The 21,903-nt window shown below is 35.6% G+C and overlaps 1 protein-coding gene across 2 annotated transcripts in view; it reads right to left on the reverse strand.

The window, feature by feature from the left end:
• PIEZO2 (piezo type mechanosensitive ion channel component 2) overlaps positions 1-21,903 on the reverse strand; it is a 564,998-nt gene that overhangs the window by 340,880 nt on the left and 202,215 nt on the right. For both annotated transcript variants that reach the window (XM_044666889.1, XM_044666881.1), the window contains exon 3: positions 2,432-2,557. In XM_044666889.1, the coding sequence (XP_044522824.1) occupies positions 2,432-2,557 (126 nt within the window). The remainder of the gene's footprint in view (positions 1-2,431; positions 2,558-21,903) is intronic.

Genomic DNA, 21,903 nt, shown 5'->3' on the forward strand with positions numbered 1-21,903 from the left:
CTTTCTTTCTTTCTTTCTTTCTTTCTTTCTTTCTTTCTTTCTTTCTTTCTTTCTTTCTTTCTTTCTTTCTTTCTTTCTTTCATCCCCAGTGTTTAACAGAGTATCTGGAAAATAGGAGATTAATAAATGCTAGCCTTTGAACTGTTGAATGAACTTTTCTCAGTGCTTTTTCTTCTCTAGCTTTTTATTACTTTTCTCTCCTGTCTAGTCTCCTACTTTTTTGAATACTTCTAAATCTCTTTTGTTGGTTCTTTATCCTGGTCACATCCACACCTCCACTATTTGTAGGTGTTCTCTCAAAGCCCTGTTTTCTATCCTCATATCTTTTCCCTCAATATTTTGTGCTATGGACCCCTTTGGCAGTCTATTTTTAATTACACAAAATAAAATGAATAGGCACACAAAGGAAACCAATTATATTTTAAATATAAATCTATGTTTTCCTATCCAAGTTAGGGGACCCCTGAAATACATTGGTAGACCAGGTTAAAAACCCTTCCTTTATCTTATTTTGCCTAGTGATTTTATCAACTCCCATGGTTCATTTTCATCTTAGCTTCTTAGCTGTGTGGGAAAGTCACTTAACCCCCACTGCCTAACCCGTACCACTCTTCTGTCGGTAGTAAGGATTTAAAAAAAAAAGAAACAAAATCTGTATTGGAGATAAAAATATGACTTGAGGTAAAAGCAGTTTCCTATATTTCGTTATCAGTAGATTTTCAAACACTACTATAAGATTTATTTACCCTAGAGTTTATTTAGATTTTGATGAAATGGAACAAGAATAAGTCTTGGGATTCTTCAAAATATTATCAGTTTTAATATTAATTATTATTAATTATTAATATCAGTTCACAAATAACCAAAAATGTTGTCAAGTAAAATATCTGACATTTCATATTTTGTTTTTATTTTTTATATATTTAACAATACAGCAAAGTTGAGAGGTACCCCCTCCCCATAATCAATCAGTAATGGCAATTGTGTATAGCCTTTCCAGTTTTTTCCTTTTTGTTTCATTCAGGTTTAGCTGTATTCATTAAAATAAGAAGTAATTTGGATATGCTTTTGCTATTATCATCCTATTCAAGTCTTAACCATGACAAACTTGCACTTTTGCTATAGCCTTCTAACTGTTCTCTGCCTCTTCTCTCTTCCTGCTCTGAGTCATCCAATATGTTACTACTTTCATGGCCCTAAAACATGACTTTCTAGTCTGCAATGATCTTGTCCTTACCAGAGATTTCCTCCTAAAACCTTCATTTAAAGAGTGGGCCAAAGGAAGTCTTCTCACCATTTCCTACCCACTGCAGAGCATCATCATGCTTCTGTATAGTGCCAGGTATCAGCCTCTCTCTCCCTTGCTTTTCAGATCATCTTTCCCTTTAGATGGTAAACTCCTTGAGGGCAGGACTTTATTTTGCCTTTCAGCACTTAGCATAGTGCCTATTGTATGGTAGGTAATTAATAGATGCTTATTGACTGACTGACTCCTCCAAAACATTATTATTTCATAGGATCACAGACTTTTGAGCTGGAAGCAACATAGAGTCCAATAAGTCCAAAATGGTTGTTTTAAAAATAAGGAAAACTAAGGCAAAGAGAGATGAGGTAGGATATTTAATGTGACTTAGAAGGGTCTAGCAGGCAGCTAGGTGGCACAGTGGATAGAACATTACACCCAGAGTTAGGGAGATTCATCTTCCCAACTTCAAATATGACACTAGCTATGTGACTCTTGACAAGTCATTTAACCCTATTTGTCACAGTTACTCATCAGTAAAAATGAGCTAGAAAAGCATATGGAAAAACCATTCCAGTAACTGCCTAGAAAATCTCAAATGAGGCCACAAAGAACTGGACACAAATGAAAAATTACTTAACAACAACAATTGAGTGTCTAGGGAGGCAGTTAGATGACTTAGTGGAGAGAGCAGGGATCTTGCCTGAAATCAGGAAGACCTGACTTCAAATCTGACCTCTGATATTCTGGATTTGCATGACCCTGGGCAAGTCTCTTAACTTCTGTTTGCTTTAAGGCACTAGAGAAGTTTGAAAAGGTAAACCACTTTAATAACACTGCCAAGAAAACCGAATTTTACATATTTGTGGGATATGGTCTGAGTGTCACAAAGAGTAAGACACAACTAAACAACTTAACAACAAGTGTCTAAGGGGAGATTGGAAGACATCATGTCCTGACTATATATACCACTATCATTATTTGTTACTTTGTACATATGATCATTCTGAAAAAAAAAATAAATTCAATAGTATCTATCATGAACAAGAAGGTATGATATAAGAGAAGCTATTTACTCAGCATCTTGTTGATAAAGAGCCATTGATTTATTCCTGAATATAATAGAGATTTTCATTAACAGCAATATAACTACTGCATTCATGTGATTGACAAAATCATCATACTCACAGTTGTAATTAGGTGCTATCCGATGTTGAGCCTCCAGGCTAGCTAAAGTAATGTGAAAGATGATATGTAGCAACAAGAATGATAGACTGGTGAAACACAGGGACTTTAACAAGCGTCCTGTATGCCCTAGAAAACAAGAAACATGCAAAATATAAAAACACTTAGAATACAATGAAGCCAGTTTTGTTTATTTTCATATCTAAATGGCTTTTTTTTCTGTTACATTACCTGCCTCCACAGTATTGCTATGAGGAAAATACTTTATAAAATTGAATGGCCTATAGAACTATTCTAAATAAAAACTTTCCATTTAGTAATATAATTGATTATACTATACAAATAGCAAAGTAACCAACAACAATAACAGATTTACTCATATGCTTTAATGAGGAAAGATCCTGTGTCTTGGTAGAAGTTTCCAATAAGGAGGGATGTTTACAATGATCTATTTAGAAAGAGCTATCTACATGGAAGACTTTTCTGAGTGTATAAGAAATGATGTATTCATGCTTAATTTACAATATAAGTTTAATACTTTTTATTAGCTCTAAATTGAAATAACTGTGATTATATTGACATTTTCTCATTTTTGTCTGTATCACCAGCACATAAGCCAATGTCTGGTAGATAGTAGACTTTTCATTGATGCTTGTTGGTTGATTGTCACACGAAAAAAGAAAGTTTAGGGGGAAAATCTTTTAAGGGAAGTGTTATTACTTATGACTTTTAACCTAATATTATATTTCACTAGTATTCATTTTTCTAATCAGGCCTCAAATATTTGCCTAAAAGTTGTATTCCTCTCGGTTGTATGTGATAATAATATTTAAATAGAACGAAATATTATTAATGCCACTTAGTTTTTTTTTACATAGTTTAGATGATTGTTATTTAAACAAATGCTAATTCTAAGTCATCTAAAGATCTCTGTTTTTCTTAATGAAAAGTTTAGGCACTCTGGATGTTATGCATTATTGTTTTTTTTTCATTCTTGCCTTTCAAATGGGTGTCCCAAAACATTTTTAGACATCTTGTATATGTTATTTTAATTGCTTATATATTTTCCAAAATATAATGGTTTTGTTTGCTTTCTTGTCTATATAATTATACGTATATATGTGAATATATAGTGTATATATATGCATGTACATGTGCATATTATATATTCAAAATCTATATACAAAATAATGATGACAAAAGAAGCCTGTACCCCTTTTTTTATGAATCAGATTTAAAGGTACAAGAGTATCCCATATTGAAAGTAATACATCTCTGAATGTATCAAATTTGTCATTTCCTGAATAGGAATGCTCTTTGCACTGACGAATTTTTCACATTTTAGTAAGTGACTCCATGAATTATTGTAACCATAAATTCATCACTGACTTTTCAATCTATCCTTGATTAACAACTAGCCTGGACCTTAGATGTTTGACTAGTACAATCCCCTTACTTGAAGCCTTTCCAGTTTTGTCATCCCTGATCTTGGTTATACTTGGCTGCAATCAACTTTAAGGGTTCATTATCACATCTACACAATAGTGGAGCATTGGAGAACTTTGGAGGATTTTATTATCACAATTAGAAATATACAAGTGTGTCCTAGGGCACAAAATCAACTACAACACTTGAAATCTCTGCCTTTATTGGACAAAGCATTCTTATACATTCAGAAAAGTCTTCAATGTAGATAGCTAAAAAACAAATTTCTCCAATGAATAAGCCAAACTTGAGTATGTTCATAGAATAAAATTAATTTTTTGGTGTGTAATTAATAGTAATAACAATAATGATGATGGATGATAATGCCATATTGGTGACAATATAAACCACTACTGCAGATAGATCAGACCCCTAAAGCATGATCTCTTCCAAAGGTAAATGATATATAGGTATTATTTGAAAAATAACACTGATAAAAACCTGCATGTTCTAAATTGAAGAGTGCCTCACATGGTCTACTACAATTAGCCAGCCTTAGCTATGCTTCACATTTTAAACAAGTCATCTTCAAATTCAACACTGTCACCCTACCAACCTAGGTCCTAACCCTGTTTCCATGCCAACCCCAATCCCCATAATCAAATCAACATCTGTTGATTTACTCTTCTAAACCTAAAAACTCCGGTCTACTCATTATTCCTTATATGTATCCATCTATATTTATCATAATTATAACAGTTTGCACATGAGATTTTGACATTTTACATTTCATTCACAAGTTAATTTTTTTCTCCTTTATTTGGATTTTATTCTTTTTTATTTCTTTTCCCAATTGATTTCATACAACCCTGTGACTCAGCCATGTATCCTTAGCTGACCTGAGGTTCCCTCTTCAGGGGATAATGTGTTATTTGGAAATTTTCCTCAGGGGGGTGTTAAGTTTTATAATCATAATGTCTGTATTATAATCTATAATGTAAAATTTTAACTCTTTTAGGAGTAATTTCGGGGGGGTATATATAATTCTCAGAAGGAAATGTTTGTTTTATAATCTATAATATAAAGTTTAAATTCTTTTGAGAGTAATGTCAGGATAAGAAATTTGTCATCTCCCCAGAATCCAGACAATAAACCTCTTTGGAGAAGGCACCATGAAGATGCTTGAAGAGCCTTCACTGAATCATGAAGATCCAAATTGAACTTTGGGGTGCAGTTGATTGAACTATGGGGAGTTGAATGCATTTGTTTTTGAATGTATACTCTTATGCCAATAGGGGACTGCCCTAATTGTATTTTTTGTCAATGTGGCTAGTTTTTATCCTCTTTTCTTTTATCCCCAAATTCCTGTAATTTAGAAGTTGACTATGTTAACAAGATCCACTGAGAAAGACCAGTCTTTTTTTCTGGATCTTGGGGGGGAAATGTGTTATTTGAAATTTTGGGGGTTCCATTGAGAGTTATTTGGGGCTCATTTGAGTTTTAAATATTTAGATATATGACAAACTTCCTGTGGACATTTAGGGGACTTGGAAACTACATTTCCCATGACTCAAAGGGTTTCCTGTCTCACGGGATGATGTGAGACAATGTAAAGTGTAGCTTAAATAGAGAGGACTTGATTGGGATGCTCCTCTTTGGTATGAGGGAGCAGGGTGAGAGAAGGTATGGTGGGGAATTTGAATTAGATATTAATAGGCCTGTGGTCATCTTATATTTTACCAACATGGTCTTAATTAAAATATTAATACTTCTTTTAATATCAATCTATATAATTTTTTATATTAATACTATATCATTTTTTATATTAATACTTCTTTTAATATCAATCTATATCATTTTTTATCATAACACTACCTTATTGGAATGTAAGCTCTCTGAGGACAGGATTTATCTCATGTTTTAATCTTCAGCACAGCTCTTGACACAAGGAGTGTTTAATAAAAGTTTTTTTTTTCATTCACTAATAAGAGATACAAGATTTGGGAGCAAGTGTGCCCTATTGATTTGATAATAATACCATCTGAAGAAAAAAGTAGATCCTGACCTGTGACTTCCTCAGTTTAGGGAAATGCTAATAAGTAAATAAAAAAATCATCAAAGTAGGACAGTTTTTACTAATTAAAAAACAGTATCCAGAAAAAAAAACCCTGAAACACCTCCTTTTTTATAATAGTGAGGCAAAGTACTTCTAGAAATGAATATTGTAAACATTTTAAGATGTAATATATTGGATGTTTTTCTCTATTGTTTTTCTTTGTTATAAGGCAGGGATAAATCTCAAGGGAGTTAGTGAGTAGTTTTGAAAAAGGATTTAAAAAGCAAATACATCAACCAAACTTTTTTTAATTAGAGAAACTATATTGGAGGAAAAAATCTGGTTTGATATTTATTAGATACGTTGAATTGTTCGCAGCTATAGCAAGTGCCAAAAGCTCTTTTTACTTTATTAATTTTTAAAGAAAATTTTAATAAATTTAAAAAATTTAAAGAAAATTAATAGAAAAATTGTAAATACTCAGCATAATACATATGTATATACACACATATACATTCGCATACATACATATATTAAGTCCTCCCACCATCTGAAATCCCTATGGTAACATGATCTTCATAAAGTGCTTTGGCCAGAAAATACCATTATCATATGATAATAGTAAGGACCTTCTCCTAAGTTAGGAACCCTCATCCTTATTAGATGTAATTGTAGTAGCTCACATACAATCTGTTGATAACTGAGGCTCTTTTCAGCACTTTGCTAGTTTGGTCAGGGCCTGTTAGAGCTTATACCACATTGGTAAAATCTTCCTTAATCAAGGATTCTCTTCACTTTTCTTTTTTTTCTTTTCTTTTTTTTCTTTTTTTCTTTTAAACCCTTAACTTCTGTGTATTGACTTAAAGGTGGAAAAGTGGTAAGGGTAGGCAATGGGGGTCAAGTGACTTGCCCAGGGTCACACAGCTGGGAAGTGTCTGAGGCCAGATTTGAACCTAGGACCTCCCATCTCTAGGCCTGGCTCTCAATCCACTGAGCTACCCAGCTGCCCCTCTCTTCACTTTTCAATGATGCACCAAATTGGAATTTAGTTAGTTACTGAAAAACTAGGGAAAAATATCTTTACTGTCATTAATTTCTAATTAAATTTGGAATTATTTTAAAATATTTTTCCCAAGGAGTTCATGGCCTTCACCAGATTACTGATGAAGTCCATCATGCACCCATGACATACACAATACACATACACACACAAATTATGTTAGAATTTTTGCCTTAAGAAAGTACTATAGCAACAGGGACTGGAATTATGATTTCACTGGTAATAGAGGAAGAAATTCCCTCTACCGATACCAGTTGGCACTTTATATCTCATTGACTACACCACAGAGATTTTATGGTACTTTCCTAGGTAATACGTTCTGTATGTGTTAAAAGTTGGTACTCAAATCTAGGGTCTGAGGTCAGCTCTCTGACCACTATGCTATTTGTCTCTTATCCCAGCATATCTTTGTTGTTTATCTATTAACTTGGCATCAGCAAATATATGCATGAAGAATTTTTTGTGGTTAAATTACTGATGTGCCCTCAGTGTGACATTTCATGGAATGGCCCCAGACTCAGTGTAAACAGAGGGGTGTTTTTTATAACTGATTAAAGGGTAAGTTCTTTTGCTGTAACCCAGGAGACTTCCATTAAAACCAATGGAATGAATTTCTGAGTCAAGCAATGCCATAGCATGAGAAATGGCATATCCCCTACATCAGTTTTTTCAATAATATTTTCCCCCATAAGATATGCCACCAAAATGCTGCCAAACCTGCTTTCTATATATTTCAACCGGATCCAGTTGTGCCCATAAATCTTTTCTAGGTTAAGCCTCAACTCAAAAAGCTATGAAGTTCCTTAAGAAATTCGATTACATGCATGTATGACAAGATTTTGGGAGAATAATTCCTTTGTAGGAGGAGAGAAGGTTTCTAATGCCCAATTTGATTTCTGGGAGGAATAATCCCAGTAGTGTTGTTTCCTCCTGATCTGGGAAAGATTGAGAGCATATGGGGAGGACACACTGATTTGGGGGGAAGAGAGGCTGAGCATGACTGAGTTGCAGTCTGACCAAGAGTCAAGGAGAAGAGATGGCCATTAGAGGGAGACAAGAAAGATAGGCGGTTGGCTCTGGCTGGCACTGAGCACAACTGGGCTCTATAGACATCATGGATGACCTTGTCCATTGAGGCTGGTCTGCATAACTGAGGCCAGAACAAAAGTAGCCTAAATAGGTAGTTACCTAGAGTACTTAAAGGTATTGAAGTGCCACTTGTTCCATTTTTTTAAATTCTAAGTTTTAGTTAAAGTTCTTCTGTTCTTAATTTGAAATTAATTAAGTTTATTAAGTTAGTTCATAATTCCTCGTCTAATTCATGGCAATTGACTCTAGTAAAATATATATCTAATCATTGCTTTTTTTAAAACCCTTACCTTCTGTCTTTAGAATTAATACTAAGTATTAGCTCTGAGGTTAGGGCTATCTACCAAGCTACATGGTTGCCCCTGATTATAACTTTTTAAAAAACTGTTGTTTATCTCTGAAAAGGGATTTGTGAAAGAGAAAAAATATGACTGATTTTGGTACCAAGACAAAAGTGAAACATTGGTAAATGTTGATAAGGATTTGAATCTCAGGAATGATATAAGAAAAATGATATTGATTTATTGGTTTTGTGTCCCAAAGAAGGTACAACTGGTTCCTAGGTTTCCCTTCTTAGGCAAAAGCAATTAAATTACCATTATTGTCCTTTTGCAAACTTAATTGTTTGGTCACATTGTTGTAGGCAAATATAAGGTAGGGCATGTAGATACAGTAGATATGTAAATATATAGACAGCAGAAGGCAGAGAACTGGCTGGCTGACATTGACATTTCAAGTAGAATGTTACAGCAGGGGTTTTGAAGAGAAGTTGGTTGGAACTGCCAAGGCTGGAAGAAGGAGCTTGGGAACTGTGATCCTGTCATCTATCAGATACCAGATACTTAGAAGATCTTGGGAAATATCAACTAAGTGCCTTGACTGAGGGAGAACAAGACATCATGCCTGGGTGGACCAGTTACAGTGTGTCTGTCTCCTCAGTTTGTGGATTTACTGGTTGATCAAGAAGTATTCCTATTACCTGTGCCATAAAGGATTCAGCTGGGACCAGTATCTCCTGTGGAGTGAGAAAATTCCTTTATCTCCAAGAGTCCCCAGCAGCCACCCTGATTCAGCCAGACTCCTGTCTGTGCTGGAGATAGAGAAACCAGACAGCCCAATATAACTGGTAGTTGGCTGGGTCTTATTTAGTAGTTAGTTAAACCTTTTCCATCCACCTTCCCCTGTTTCATTAAACTGTATTTTGTAGCCTCCTGTTTACTTCCTTCTCTAAAACCAACAAGGGGCCCATTTGTGTTAATTATAATCCCTGGCTTGTCAAAGGAGGCAGTTGGGCGAGGGGGGAAGTTAACTGCCATTCCCAACCCTGTCACCACTCACTCCTAGCTGTGTCCTGTGTTTGTGGGAGTGGGTTTGTTTTCCCTGTATAATTGTATGTTAGGCAGTTAACTTTACTTACCAATACATTCCTCCATCAACACACTTCTCCTTCTACTAACCCCAGTGTTTATTTACCTATTTCAACATGGAGTTCTTTATTGTATCTCTCCTCTATCTACATATTCACAGAGAAATCTCTTTTTGGTGGTAGAGTGGAGGGTAGTAACTAGCAAGTTTTGACTATTTGGAGATGGAAGAGGGTGTCTAGATCATGTAGGAAATATTCACATGGCAAAGGTTAAAACCTGAGGAAGAAGTAAGTACCTCTCTCTTTCATTTTCATCTTCAACCAAACAAATTTCCAAATGCTCTACACTAATGCTGTCAAACTGAAATAGAAATAGATCTCATGGAGGTACATATTGACTTAGAATACTACAATTAAAATTAGAAACGTTTTATTGACTTTTTATTAATTTTATTCAACATTTTCCAATCACAATTTAATTTGACTTAGGTAGCACTCAAGGTTTTGTTGGATGCATAGGCCTTGACTTTGACAATTTTACTCTACAAATTAACTTAGAAATCTGAAGAGAGATGAAATTGAAAATCCTGGTGTGAAATATCACTGTCTAAAGAAGAAAAGTTTTAACTTCAGCTAAATGAAGGAGGTTCCACTTATTCAGAGTTCTCATAATAATATAATAATATTTCCTATAGCCAAAGAGTTCTGGGAATAATTTTAATTTTCACTTCTTCTGCATACTAGAACTGATTTACTAAGAGTCAATTATATATATATATATATATGTATATGAATACATATATGTGTATATATATACACATAAACTATACATATATATTTATTTAGGCAATGAAAACAAAAATCATTCAAAGTAATGCTCCATCCTTAGATTTTCCTTTTCATTCAAAATTTTTGGAAGCTGCTTAGAAAGCATTGAGAAAGTTTAGTCAGTAATCACAAATGAATCTTTTCAAATTCTTCATAAACATTTAAAATCTTTTCAATTATTAGTTATCTAAATGGGAAGAGAAAAGTGACATAAAGGCTTTTCAATAACCAAATTGAGAGGATAGGTGTCATAGCAATGCCTGGCAATGTTGGTTAACAAGTATCTGGCAAAGGCATTTCTAACTGGACCTTATTGTTTGAGATTCTATGAAAACCAAGATATCATGCAAGAGAGAGAATGTGGTACAATGGAGAGGACACTGGTCATGTAGCATGTAATGTATGTGTATGTGTTTGTATATGTGTGTGTGTGTGAGAGAGAATTATCAATTAACAAATATTTGTTAAAAACATTTTATATGCCATGAAATATCTATTCACTGTGATTACAAAGAAAAGAATAAAAGCCTTTTTGGAACTGCCCTTACCCTTGAGCTTACATTCTAGTGGAAGCAAATAATATCCACAGAATATAGCAGTCAAGATACACAAAAATGCAATAAGACAGAGCTATTTTAATTTGTGTTCTTCTAAATCATTTGACACCTCCCAGGGATCTCTTTCTATTTGAGCTTGACACCACCCTTGCTGTAAAGTATTTGGAGATTTGTTTGGTTGAAGATGAAAATGAAAGGAATACTCACTCCTCTCTCTAGCCCTAACCTTTGCCAAGTGACCATTACCGGCCTAGTGGACATCTCCTTTCTCCACCAACTGATCAAGACTTGCTAGTTACCCCTCTCAACTCTGCCATTAGCATTTTCCTCTTACTCCAAGTGTATGAACTAAGATGAGATCAAAATTTTTCACATGTGGCAGAGAAAAAGCATAATAAAACAAAATAAAACATTTTTAAGTTACAGTGATCCATCACCTATTGTGGGAGTTACGTTCCAGAGACCCCCATGATAGGTGAAAATCCGCCAAGTGGCAGTATTATATTTATTTTATCATTTATATATATATATTAAGGCTTTGTGAACCCTTCTACCTCTTCTATAAACATTTTTCACACTTTTATTAATCTTTCTCAGTCTTATAAACACTTCATATTCTTTCTACATTCTTAAACCTGTGTAATTTTAATGATATTTTATGAAAACTTCACAAAAACACCACATTGCAGAGCAACACTACATGCAGTGATCAGGCTTCAATGTGAAGTGGATGCTGAACATATGGGCACAGTGTGGGAGAGCAAACACACCGATGCCACAATCACTGAGCCCAATCAGTGCCCAGGATACAGAACACAGTGCTGTGATTTGTTACCTTTTATTCCATTAGCCAATAGTGTGCCAAACTTGCACAAGTGATAATGGTATACTGCATTTCCATTGTGTACAGTGCAGTATTTATCCTCAAAATTCCATGATATAGTGAAAACTCTGCATTGCAGAAATATATATATATATATATATATATATATATATAAAACCCATGATACAGAGAAGCCATTGTAAGTGAACCACGATATAGCAAGGGATGATTGTATTTAATGAGGAGTTAGATTAGCAGTAGCATGTTCTCTGAAGCATAACCATGTCACCCCTATAATGATGGACTCTGAAAAACTCAGAATAACCTGTCCAGAATCCACACTGTAGTTAGAGGGTAAGTGAGTAGAGGAAAGAGACTGGCCACTATTTTCTTAGACACAATCCAAGTGCTACCATAACATAGCTTCAGTTCAGGACTATGTTTTGCTTGTAGAAGTTCTAAATTTGTAAATTTGTATAAATTTAAGATCTTTTAGCATTGGTAATTGAACTTTTTTGTATATTATCATAATAATTGGCAGTTATAGAATGATTTTAAGGATTAAAAAATAATTTCCTCATAATAATCCTTTGAGGTAGGTAGTACAAATATTGTTGACTGAAACTAAAAAAGTTTAGGTGACTTTCCTACAGGTACAGAGTTAATCTTCTATAATTCTAGTTATCTTCAGTCTCAACTCAATCTCCACCTGCTATTTGAGGCCTTTCCTGATTTTTCAAGTGCTAGCGCCATCTTCCCCAAATGACCTTGTTTTTATTTAACATATATTTACTTACATTTGTTTTGAGAGTTATTACTTTGGGAGAAACATATACATGTAATGGGAACTTGCTTTGGGCATGCCTCCAGCTCATAACATTAGATTTTATTAAAAGTATATCTTTTTCTGGTCCACCTAATAATCTTCTACCTCTTCCAGTCAGTATAGTAAGTTTAAGCAGTTAGTCTAAAGTAACAATAGCAGAAAAAAAGATTGCAAAGGGGAACCTAGAAATCACATGGTTAGTTGGTTGTCCTTCATACTGGAAGAGGACCAAAATGATATCACTATGTTGGGGTCAATGTACTATGAGGGATCAGACCAGTAGAAGCTTGATAGGCTCTACCAATGGTTGGACAAAAGTTGGTAGATTAGACATCTGAAATCAATATTACTTTGTAAAAAGTGATTTGATTGTTAGTGGATAAATTGAACTGCAGTGGAAGAGACCTCTCTACAATTGAGGGGGCTGGAGCCAAAGGCTGAGAACCTAGACACACTTGAGTCCCATGAAGCATAGTAGAGAATCCTGGAGGAAGAACAATACACCTGCCTTTTAGGCAGTGAGAGCCATAGTGGTCCATGTTATATACACATGTTCATAAAAGAAGAGAGGTTAAGTGGAAGCTGCAACTTTTAGGGGAAATGTATCTACAGGAAGATATTACTATTCATTCTTAATTTCAAAGAGGATCACTTATATTATGGGGTTATGTCTTGATTTGCATGTGAGTTGGATTTAAGTGAGGCAGAGCTGCATGAAGTTATCAGCCATACTCTGTCTTCTAAAGTCATTAAAGTCCAGTAGCAAGATGTCAGTCCACGTGTCAGAATGACTGGCCATGGCTTGGGACACAATGGATGATCTTTGATATCTGACTAAGCTCTAGGCATTCCACAATACATGCTTCAGGTGCCTTTGTGGTCTTTGGAACAAATTGTTTTCCTCTGCTCATTCCACCAAGAGAAGTCTTCACCAACGGTTTGAAGCCTGTCAGTTACCCTCAAGAGATGTTTAATGGGGTGTAGCCACTGCACATTCTCCAGCTTCTTGGAGCTACAGAGACTTGGGTAACAGGAGGACACCAAAGTTGGATAAGCAGCCCTGAAAAGAGCTTGGCAAGTCCTCACACCAGAGCTGCTAGCCCTCCTTGAACACTCCCCACACCTACAGGAAGGTAGTAAAGCAAAAAAAAAATAACTTTCCCAAGATCCTCCTTTTTTGGTTAAGGTCCCAACCACCTAAGAAAGAATGGGCTCCCAGAGTATGAGAATGAGAGTGAGTCAGTCCACAGGGACAGCAAATACTTTCCAAGAAACCCTAAGGACATCTATATTCCCTGTCTAGTTACCTTTACCTGCCTTCTAGTTTGACATTACCTTCTAACCCCTCATGACAAGGAAAGAAGAGAATTATTCTTGCATCGTTTTTCTTTATTTCTGATTGGCTCTGTGTGTGTGTGTGTGTGTGTGTTTCCACATAAGCAAGAGCAGTTCTAGGATCCAAGGATCATAAGAACTTTTTGTCAAAGAGGAGAAGTACAAACTGGTGGCTCAGTCAGGGTCCAAGAATTATCAACTCCTAAAATATGTCTTCATGCCCAAAGGCTTACTCCTCTACATCAATAGTATCAAACAAACAGAAATTAGGTCACTAAGCCATGCATAAGGATTCTTACAAATCTCATATTGATTTAGAAAACCACCTATTAAGATTATATATATTTTATAGTATGATGATAGAATTACAGATTAAGAGCTGGACCTTCAAGGTAATTAAATCATTTTACATTTTATAGATAGGAAATTAATGAATTCATCATTTTACAGATAGGAAAATAAATGAATTTCAGAAAAGCTAAATGTCTTGGCCAAAGACCCTTTGGCTCAAAATCTAGTCTTCTTTCTACTGTAAAATGCTACCTCTGGTTTTTACAAATTGTCCTGTAAACTTGTGTTTTTAACAATGTTTCTTGGGGGAAATTCATTCTGACTTAGAGAACGTGACTCAGTAATGACCTGTTGGGACACCAAACTTCTAGACCCATGTTGGTGATGGCATGCTGGAGGGAGCTGATCCATTCCCCCTCTCCGTCATGCCTGAGGACAATTTTCACATGCCCTCCCCCCCACCCCACCAGCAGCCCAATGTGAACACTTCCTCCCTCTGCTGTCTGGGATAATGCAGAGGGCTCACAGGCAGCTTGAAGATGCAGTTTAGGCACGTTCACCAATGCTGTTCTAAGGCTGACCACTACCTATATCTAGTCTAACTTTCACATAGGAGGCAATAGAAGAAAACTCTCTATAAAAATACAATGACCCTAATTCAATGCAGGTCTTTCTTCGTGAGGTTAAGTAACTCATGCCTTAAGAAAAATAGGTATGCAAGGCTGAAAGCTATGCTGGTGGCTATAACGACCAGAGTGAATCACAGGATGAACTGCTATTTGCTACCCTCAACAATTTTTATTATGGCAATTCAGTCTAAAATGGATATTAAGGAGAATATTGAAAGGAGATAAAGAAGTCACTGATGGGCAAAACAAAGCTTAAGGAGATATGTGCAAAATCAAAAGGATAGAGTGGAGATGCTTATATGTCAGCTAAATACGCCAGCCCTATACCAACTGCCAAAAATATTTTCTCCTCTGATCATCATCTGTATGTCTGAGCAAGAGCCCCAGAACTGAGGACCTCCTAAAGAAACCTGAAGTAGAAACCCGGATTCCCTATGCTGCAGAACTGGCTCTGTGGGGCACAGGATGGAACAGAGCAATCAACCACTGGGCATTTCCAGTGATTTTTCTGTTGTAGGCATGGAACTCTGTGTGTTCCCCAGTGCCTCACTTAGAGTAATAAATATTTGTTGATTAATTCATTGACAGAAAATTTCCTGTTGAGAGCTTTACAGGCAGAATGTCTCTCATGGCATAATCAATATTTGATGAATTCATGAAATAGCATTTATATAGAGAGCACATTAAGGTTTGCAATATGATTCACAAATATTATCTCATTTAATCCTCACATAAGTTCTGGGAAGGAGGTGCTCTTATAACTCCCATTTTATAGATGAAGAAACTAAAGCTGGAAGTGGGTAAATTATCTGTCCAGTATCACACAGCCAGTCAGTATCTGAGATTGGATATAAACTAATGTCTCTGATTCCAGCATCCAGAATAGATGAATGTAGCAAAAACATGCTTCTTTTCAACCAAGTTTAAGTATTAGTAAAAGGGATAAAAATTCCAATATGCGGGCCAGCTAGATGGCTCAGGGGATAGGCTTCCAAGCTTGGAGTTGGGTGGATCTGGATTCAAATCTGGCCTCAGATAATTCTTACCTATGTAACCCTGGGCAAGTCACTTAACTCCAGTTACTTAGCCCTTACCATTCTTCTGTCTTGCAACCAATCCTTTTATTGATTGTAAGACAGAATGTAAGGGCTTAAAAAATCCTAATATGCAACATCAGCATCTCTTGTTGTTGTTCAGTCATTTTCAGTTGTGTCTAACTCTTTGTGACCCCATTTGGGGTTTTCTTGGCAAAGATACTAAAGTAGTTTACTGTTTCCTTCTCTAGCTCATTTTATAGATAAAGAAACTGAGGCAAATAGGGTTGTGTCTTGCCCAGGGTCATATAGCTAGTAAGTATCTGAGACCAGATTTGAGTTCTTAAAAATGAGTCCAGTGTCCCATCCACTGTGGCATGTAGCTGCCCCAACAACTCTTCTATGCTTCATACTTGAAGAACACATATTTTGTAGCACAGGAGGAAGACCTTAACTTGAGATCATACCAATTTGCATGAAGAATCTATAAAATTATGCATTTTCTTCCCCTTTTCCCTTTATATTTGAACCTGGACCCAATGCCATGTAAAGGGGAGAAAAATTAAGATAGAGAACAAATAGATGGCTCAGTAGATTGAGAGCCAGGCCTAGAAATGGGAGGTCCTGGCTTCAAATATAGGCTCAGATACTTCCTAACTGTGTGATTCTGGGCAAGTCACTTACCTCCCATTGCCTATCCCTGAGCTCTCTTCTGAATTGGAACCAATACACAGTACTAATTCTCAGATGGAAGGTAAGGGTTTTTAAAAAGAAAGAAAGAAAAGTTAAAATAAAGATAAGTCAGCTGCCTGGAATACAAGAGATAACTGGTCAAAGGCCAGCAGCAAAAATGATATATGTAAATTAAAGGAACTTTATATGGAAATGAAAACAGAAAAATAGCTGTAACTCAAACTAAATATCTACTTACATCAGCTTCTTGCAAGACTTTCTGTTTTTCTTAGAAAAAAATTTATTTAAAATGCTAGCAGAATAGTACTCTATTCTCAGCATCAATAGGTAGTAATAGTCTTTAAGGCAGTTCTAAACTTGCCTGACAATTTCCAAAATATTTTGTCAGATGAGACTTGGAAGTTAACACACTCAATTCCCCTGTTTCAGGAATTCCTCACAGAAATTCACAGGATATCCAAGAACACATCTTCCTTTGGAGTTTAGAGATGTTTCTTACATGAATTATAGTGTGCTAAGCACATTGATTTTTTTCTCTTTTTCCTTCCCTTCCCTACCCTTCCTTTCCTTTTCCTCCTTTTCTTCCCTTCCTTTCTCTTCCCTTCCTTTCCCCTCTCCTGTACTCTCTCTCTCTCTCTCTCTCTCTCTCTCTCTCTCTCTCTCTCTCTCCTTGTATTAAGACTAATGACTAAAGCTCTAATGGCAGAGTCAGAAGAGCTGACTTTGAATCCTGCCTGATATACTTATTAGCTGTGTGACGTTGGGGAAGTCACAAAACCTCTCTCAAACTTAGTTTCCTCATTTTTTAGGATAAAATGAGATGATCTATATGAAGTGCTTTGTAAAACCTGAGGCACTATATAAATATTGTTATTGTTATTGTTATTGTTATTCCTCAACATATTAGCATATTAGACTCCTGATTTTCATCTCAATATTAATAATCTGTATACATGCTCCAAATCATAGACTCTGAGTTGAAAGGGACCTCAGAGGCAACCAAGACCAGCCAATATCTGAAAAATAATTCATTCTCCATGTTCACAAGTTTGCTTAAAGTTGAGGCAGATAGATGACTTAGTAGACAGAGAGCCAGGCCTGGAGTTGGAAGTTCCTGAACTCAAATTTGGCCTCAGACATTCTCTTGTGATGTGATCCTGGACAAGTTATTGCCTAGCCTTTCCCACTCTTCTGCCTTGGAGGTGAGACTTAGAACTGATTCTAAGATAGAAGGTAAGGGTTTAAAAGATTTTTTGGTTCAAATACTTTACTTGAAGACCTAATTTGATTGAAAATCAGAAGACTTAATTCACTTTCTTGCTCTGCTACTTACTACACATGTGATTTTGGGCAAGGAACTTTTCCTGCGTTCTCCATTTTCTCATCTGTGAATAACATGACAATAAGTTCTGCTATCCTGTGTCTAAAGCAATGAGTGGAGATGGATCATTTTTTCTGATGAATTGTCAAGATCAAATTTTTGTACTCGACATTCTAGAGTAGAGTAAAACTCCAGTTTTAGGAAAGACTTACTTTGTCTCCTCAAAACTAGTGAATTTTAATATAGATTTTTCTATTCTTTTGACCTTGATACAGCTGGGGCAAGAACTAAACAATGAAGCCAGCTGGCCCATCTACATCCATTCTCAGCCGTGAAAAAACCCCAACTGATGTAATAACCAAAGGCAAGGGAAATAACTCATTTCAGCTGATGTGCATTAGAACTTTAGCTTCATTACTGCAGACAGAATAGCTCAGAAAAAAACAAAACACTTTATGTCCAATTCTTTCCATTTGAACCATAAGGAATCCCTTTAGATTTCTCTACTTAGGAAAGAAGAGAGACAATGCATATCATCCAGTGGGCATTATCTGGGGACTCAGTATCTCATTTGTATGTTTACAGAAGGCCTTATTGTGTCTAACATTTCTCTCAAACATATCTCAATTCGAAATACTTATCTGTCTGCCTCAGACTGACAGTACATATAGATAGAGTATAATCTGTCATTGAATGCTCAAAGTCCTATATCATCTTATAGACTCTCAACCTCCTTAGTGAACAAAGATTTGTGAAAAAAAACACATTAATGCATACATACATAGACACACATGAAGCCTACATCCAGTTCAGAAAGAACATTTTAAATAATTCTAGTACCCGATTTTAAAATAATTGAGACCTTCTAGAGGAAATCCTTAATAATGATGATGATGAACAACTCACATTCATGTAACCATTTAAATCTGATAAAACTTTTCCTTCATAATGATCCTTTGAGCCAAGATGGCTACTTAATAGCAGCAAAAACTTCCTTCCGTACCAATCTTTAAAAAATGCTTCAAAATAGAAGGCATCAAAACCCATCAGCAAGACAGAGTGAGTTGGATCTCCCACTGAAAACAACTTGAAAGGTAGGCAGAGAGAGAGAGTTGATTTTCATGACATAAGGGGAACTGGAAACAAAACTGCACACAGAGGAGTGTTGGCCGACCTCTCTCTCCCTCCACTTATTGTGCCAGATTTATGCTTTGGGATGATCCTGAGATGCAGACTACACCAACAAAATGGCACTTCAGACCCACCCCTTGAAGTCCCAGATCCAGGAATCAGCCTGCAGTGTGGTCTGGAAGTTCATAATGATCCTTTGAGGGGAGTAATTGCAACTATTATTAAATCCAGGAGAAAAGTGAGGTTCAGATAAACTGCCTGACTTATGTGTCAATATCACTCTGAAAATGTCAGGAATAAGAGCTGAACTGAAGCTTTTTGGCTTCAAATTCAGTGTGCTTCTGATTGTACCATGCTATATTTCCAATCAGGAATATGACACTTTTGCAAAGGAACACAACTTGAAAGGTAGGCAGAGAGCCCTCTTCTCAATCATCAGTTGCTATGAAAACTTCTCCCTCTATTTCCCCCCCCCCCACTCCCTATTATTTTTGTGGCATAACACATACTAGTTAGCCCTTATTTTTCTCCATGGTGTAAGGATTCCTAAAACCAAGGAAGATAGAAAATAAAACAAAAAAACAACAAACAAACAAAAACTCGGGGTGTTAATGCTGGCATTGAAGGTCAACCTGCTTGTATACTAAGTAGATCTTTTTTCATCTAATTTTTTTAAGTTCTCTTAAGGGTATTCTATTATTCTCATATCTTTGTGCTCAACTTGAATTCTAAACCTTGGCCAATGTTTGTATACACATGTCCTTTTCCCATTTATGCCATTGTACCTTACTTTGAATTGTAAAATTCTGCCCACTGAATCAGACTTTTAACCTTGCCCTATCTTCCAGTTTGTCCTGATACCCTTAACTCTGATATTGGTTTTGCCCTTGGAACTAATGAAAATTATTACATGGATTTTTTTAAACTTCCCTCACACCTAGCACAGATGTTTGCAAAATAGTCACTTGAAATATTTCTTAAATTAAATTAATTTTTAGCTTAGAGAAGAGATTTGGTAGGAATTTGAGAGCTTTTTCTTTAAATACCTCAGAGTCTGTCATGTGGAAAAAGGATTAGACTTAGGAAATAGTATTGTTTAAAACAATACAGCATTTGAAGTCAAAGGATTTGGGTTCAAATCCCACTTTTGTCACTTACAATGTTTATAAGCTTTGGGAAGCAACAGCTTTTCTGGGATTCAGTTTCTTTATCTTTAAAATGAAGAGTTGGACCAAATAGCCTCTGTGGTCCTTTCCAACTCTAAGTTGTTAACCCAATGACTTATTTTAATTGACCTCCGAGGAAAGAACCAGGAACAATGCGTAGAGGTTACAGAAGCATATTTAGACTTGATAAAAGAAAAGACTTCTAAATGAGTAGTTATCCAAAAGTGGAATAGGCATCAAAAATAAAATCTTCTGTTATTAGTGGTTTTCAAAAACTGATGACAATTTTGGAAGGAATACCTAAGAGATTGTTATTCAAATATTGATTGAATTTGATGATCCTTGCATATAACAAGCAAACATAAACTATGATGTTGACTAGTTTTTAATAATTTAATTTTTACAGATTATGTGTTGGTACAATTTTCAATAATCATTTTCTGACATTTTGTAATTCATGTTCTCTCTCTCTCTCTCCTAACCTTCTCCCTTCCCCAAGACATAAGTTAATATTATATAGCTTGCATATGTTATTGTACAATACATTGTATAATACATAGTTCCATGATAATAATGTTGTGAAAGAACATTTGGTTTATACTAGAGCAAAATTCATGAAGGAAATAAAGTGAATAATGACATGTTTTAATTTGTCTTCAGACTCCATGAGTTCATTTTGTAATAATAGATAGCCTTTTTCATTATTAGCCCCTTGGAGTTGTCCTGTTCCTTGCACTTCTGTTAACAGTTGTCATTCACAGTTAATCATCATACTTTATTGCTCTCACTGTATATAATGTTCTAGTGCTTCAGCTAACTTCACTTTGTGTCACTTCACAGAAGTCTTTTCAGGATTTTTTGTGATTATCCTATTTATCATTTCTTATGGTGAATAGTAGTATTCCATTACAATCCTATAATACAACTTGTTCAGTTGTTCTTTAATTGAAAGACATCCTTTCAATTTTCAATTCTTTGCGACCACAAAAAGATGGGCTATAAGTGTTTTTGTACATGTAGGTCCTTTTCCCCTATCTTTCATTGCATTGGGATCCAGAACTATTAGTGGTATTGCTGCGTCAACATCTACTAGTGTTTTGTTTTGTTTTGTTTTGTTTTTGGTTGCTTTAGGAAGATTGGCTAGGAAGTTGTTTTTCATCACATCAGCCTGGTAAGTTGCCAGTGTGTCAGTCAACAGGTGCTTATTAAATGCTTACTCCGAAACACACTGTGAAGTTCTGTAAAGAGAGGTATAAACATGGTACCTGAATTCTAGGGAGAGTATTATAGGAATGGAGGACAGCTACTGTAATGGTACAGCTTCAAAAGAAGGAGGGTCATGTGTAAGGAACAGCGAGTAGGCTGGTGTGGATTGATTGTAAATTATTTGGAGGTGATTAAATAATAAGACTGAAAAAGTAGGAAAAGATGAAGTATTTTAAAAGTCTAAAAGAAGATTGTAATTTATTTCTATAGATAATAAGGGCCCACTGGAGTTTAATGTGATGGTGGTGAGACAATAAATATTGCTTTAAAAATCATTTTTGTACTTGTGTGGAAGATAGAATTAGGTGGGGAGAAACTTGAAGCAGAGAGAAGATAGGTATGTTTCTAGACATCAAAAAAGGAGCTACTGGACAGGGAAAGATTTAAAATCCGGGAGAGTAATGGGATGAAAGTGAGGATTATTTGCTGATGAACATGAAAAGGAATAGCATCAAAGAAATATGTAGAGGATTTTTCTTTGGCAAAAAGAAGAGTCGCCTTTCTTTCTTTCTTTCTTTCTTTCTTTCTTTCTTTCTTTCTTTCTTTCTTTCTTTCTTTCTTTCTTTCTTTCTCCCTTTC

The sequence above is a fragment of the Gracilinanus agilis genome, chromosome 1, assembly GCF_016433145.1.
Source record: "Gracilinanus agilis isolate LMUSP501 chromosome 1, AgileGrace, whole genome shotgun sequence".
Lineage (NCBI taxonomy): Eukaryota > Metazoa > Chordata > Mammalia > Didelphimorphia > Didelphidae > Gracilinanus > Gracilinanus agilis.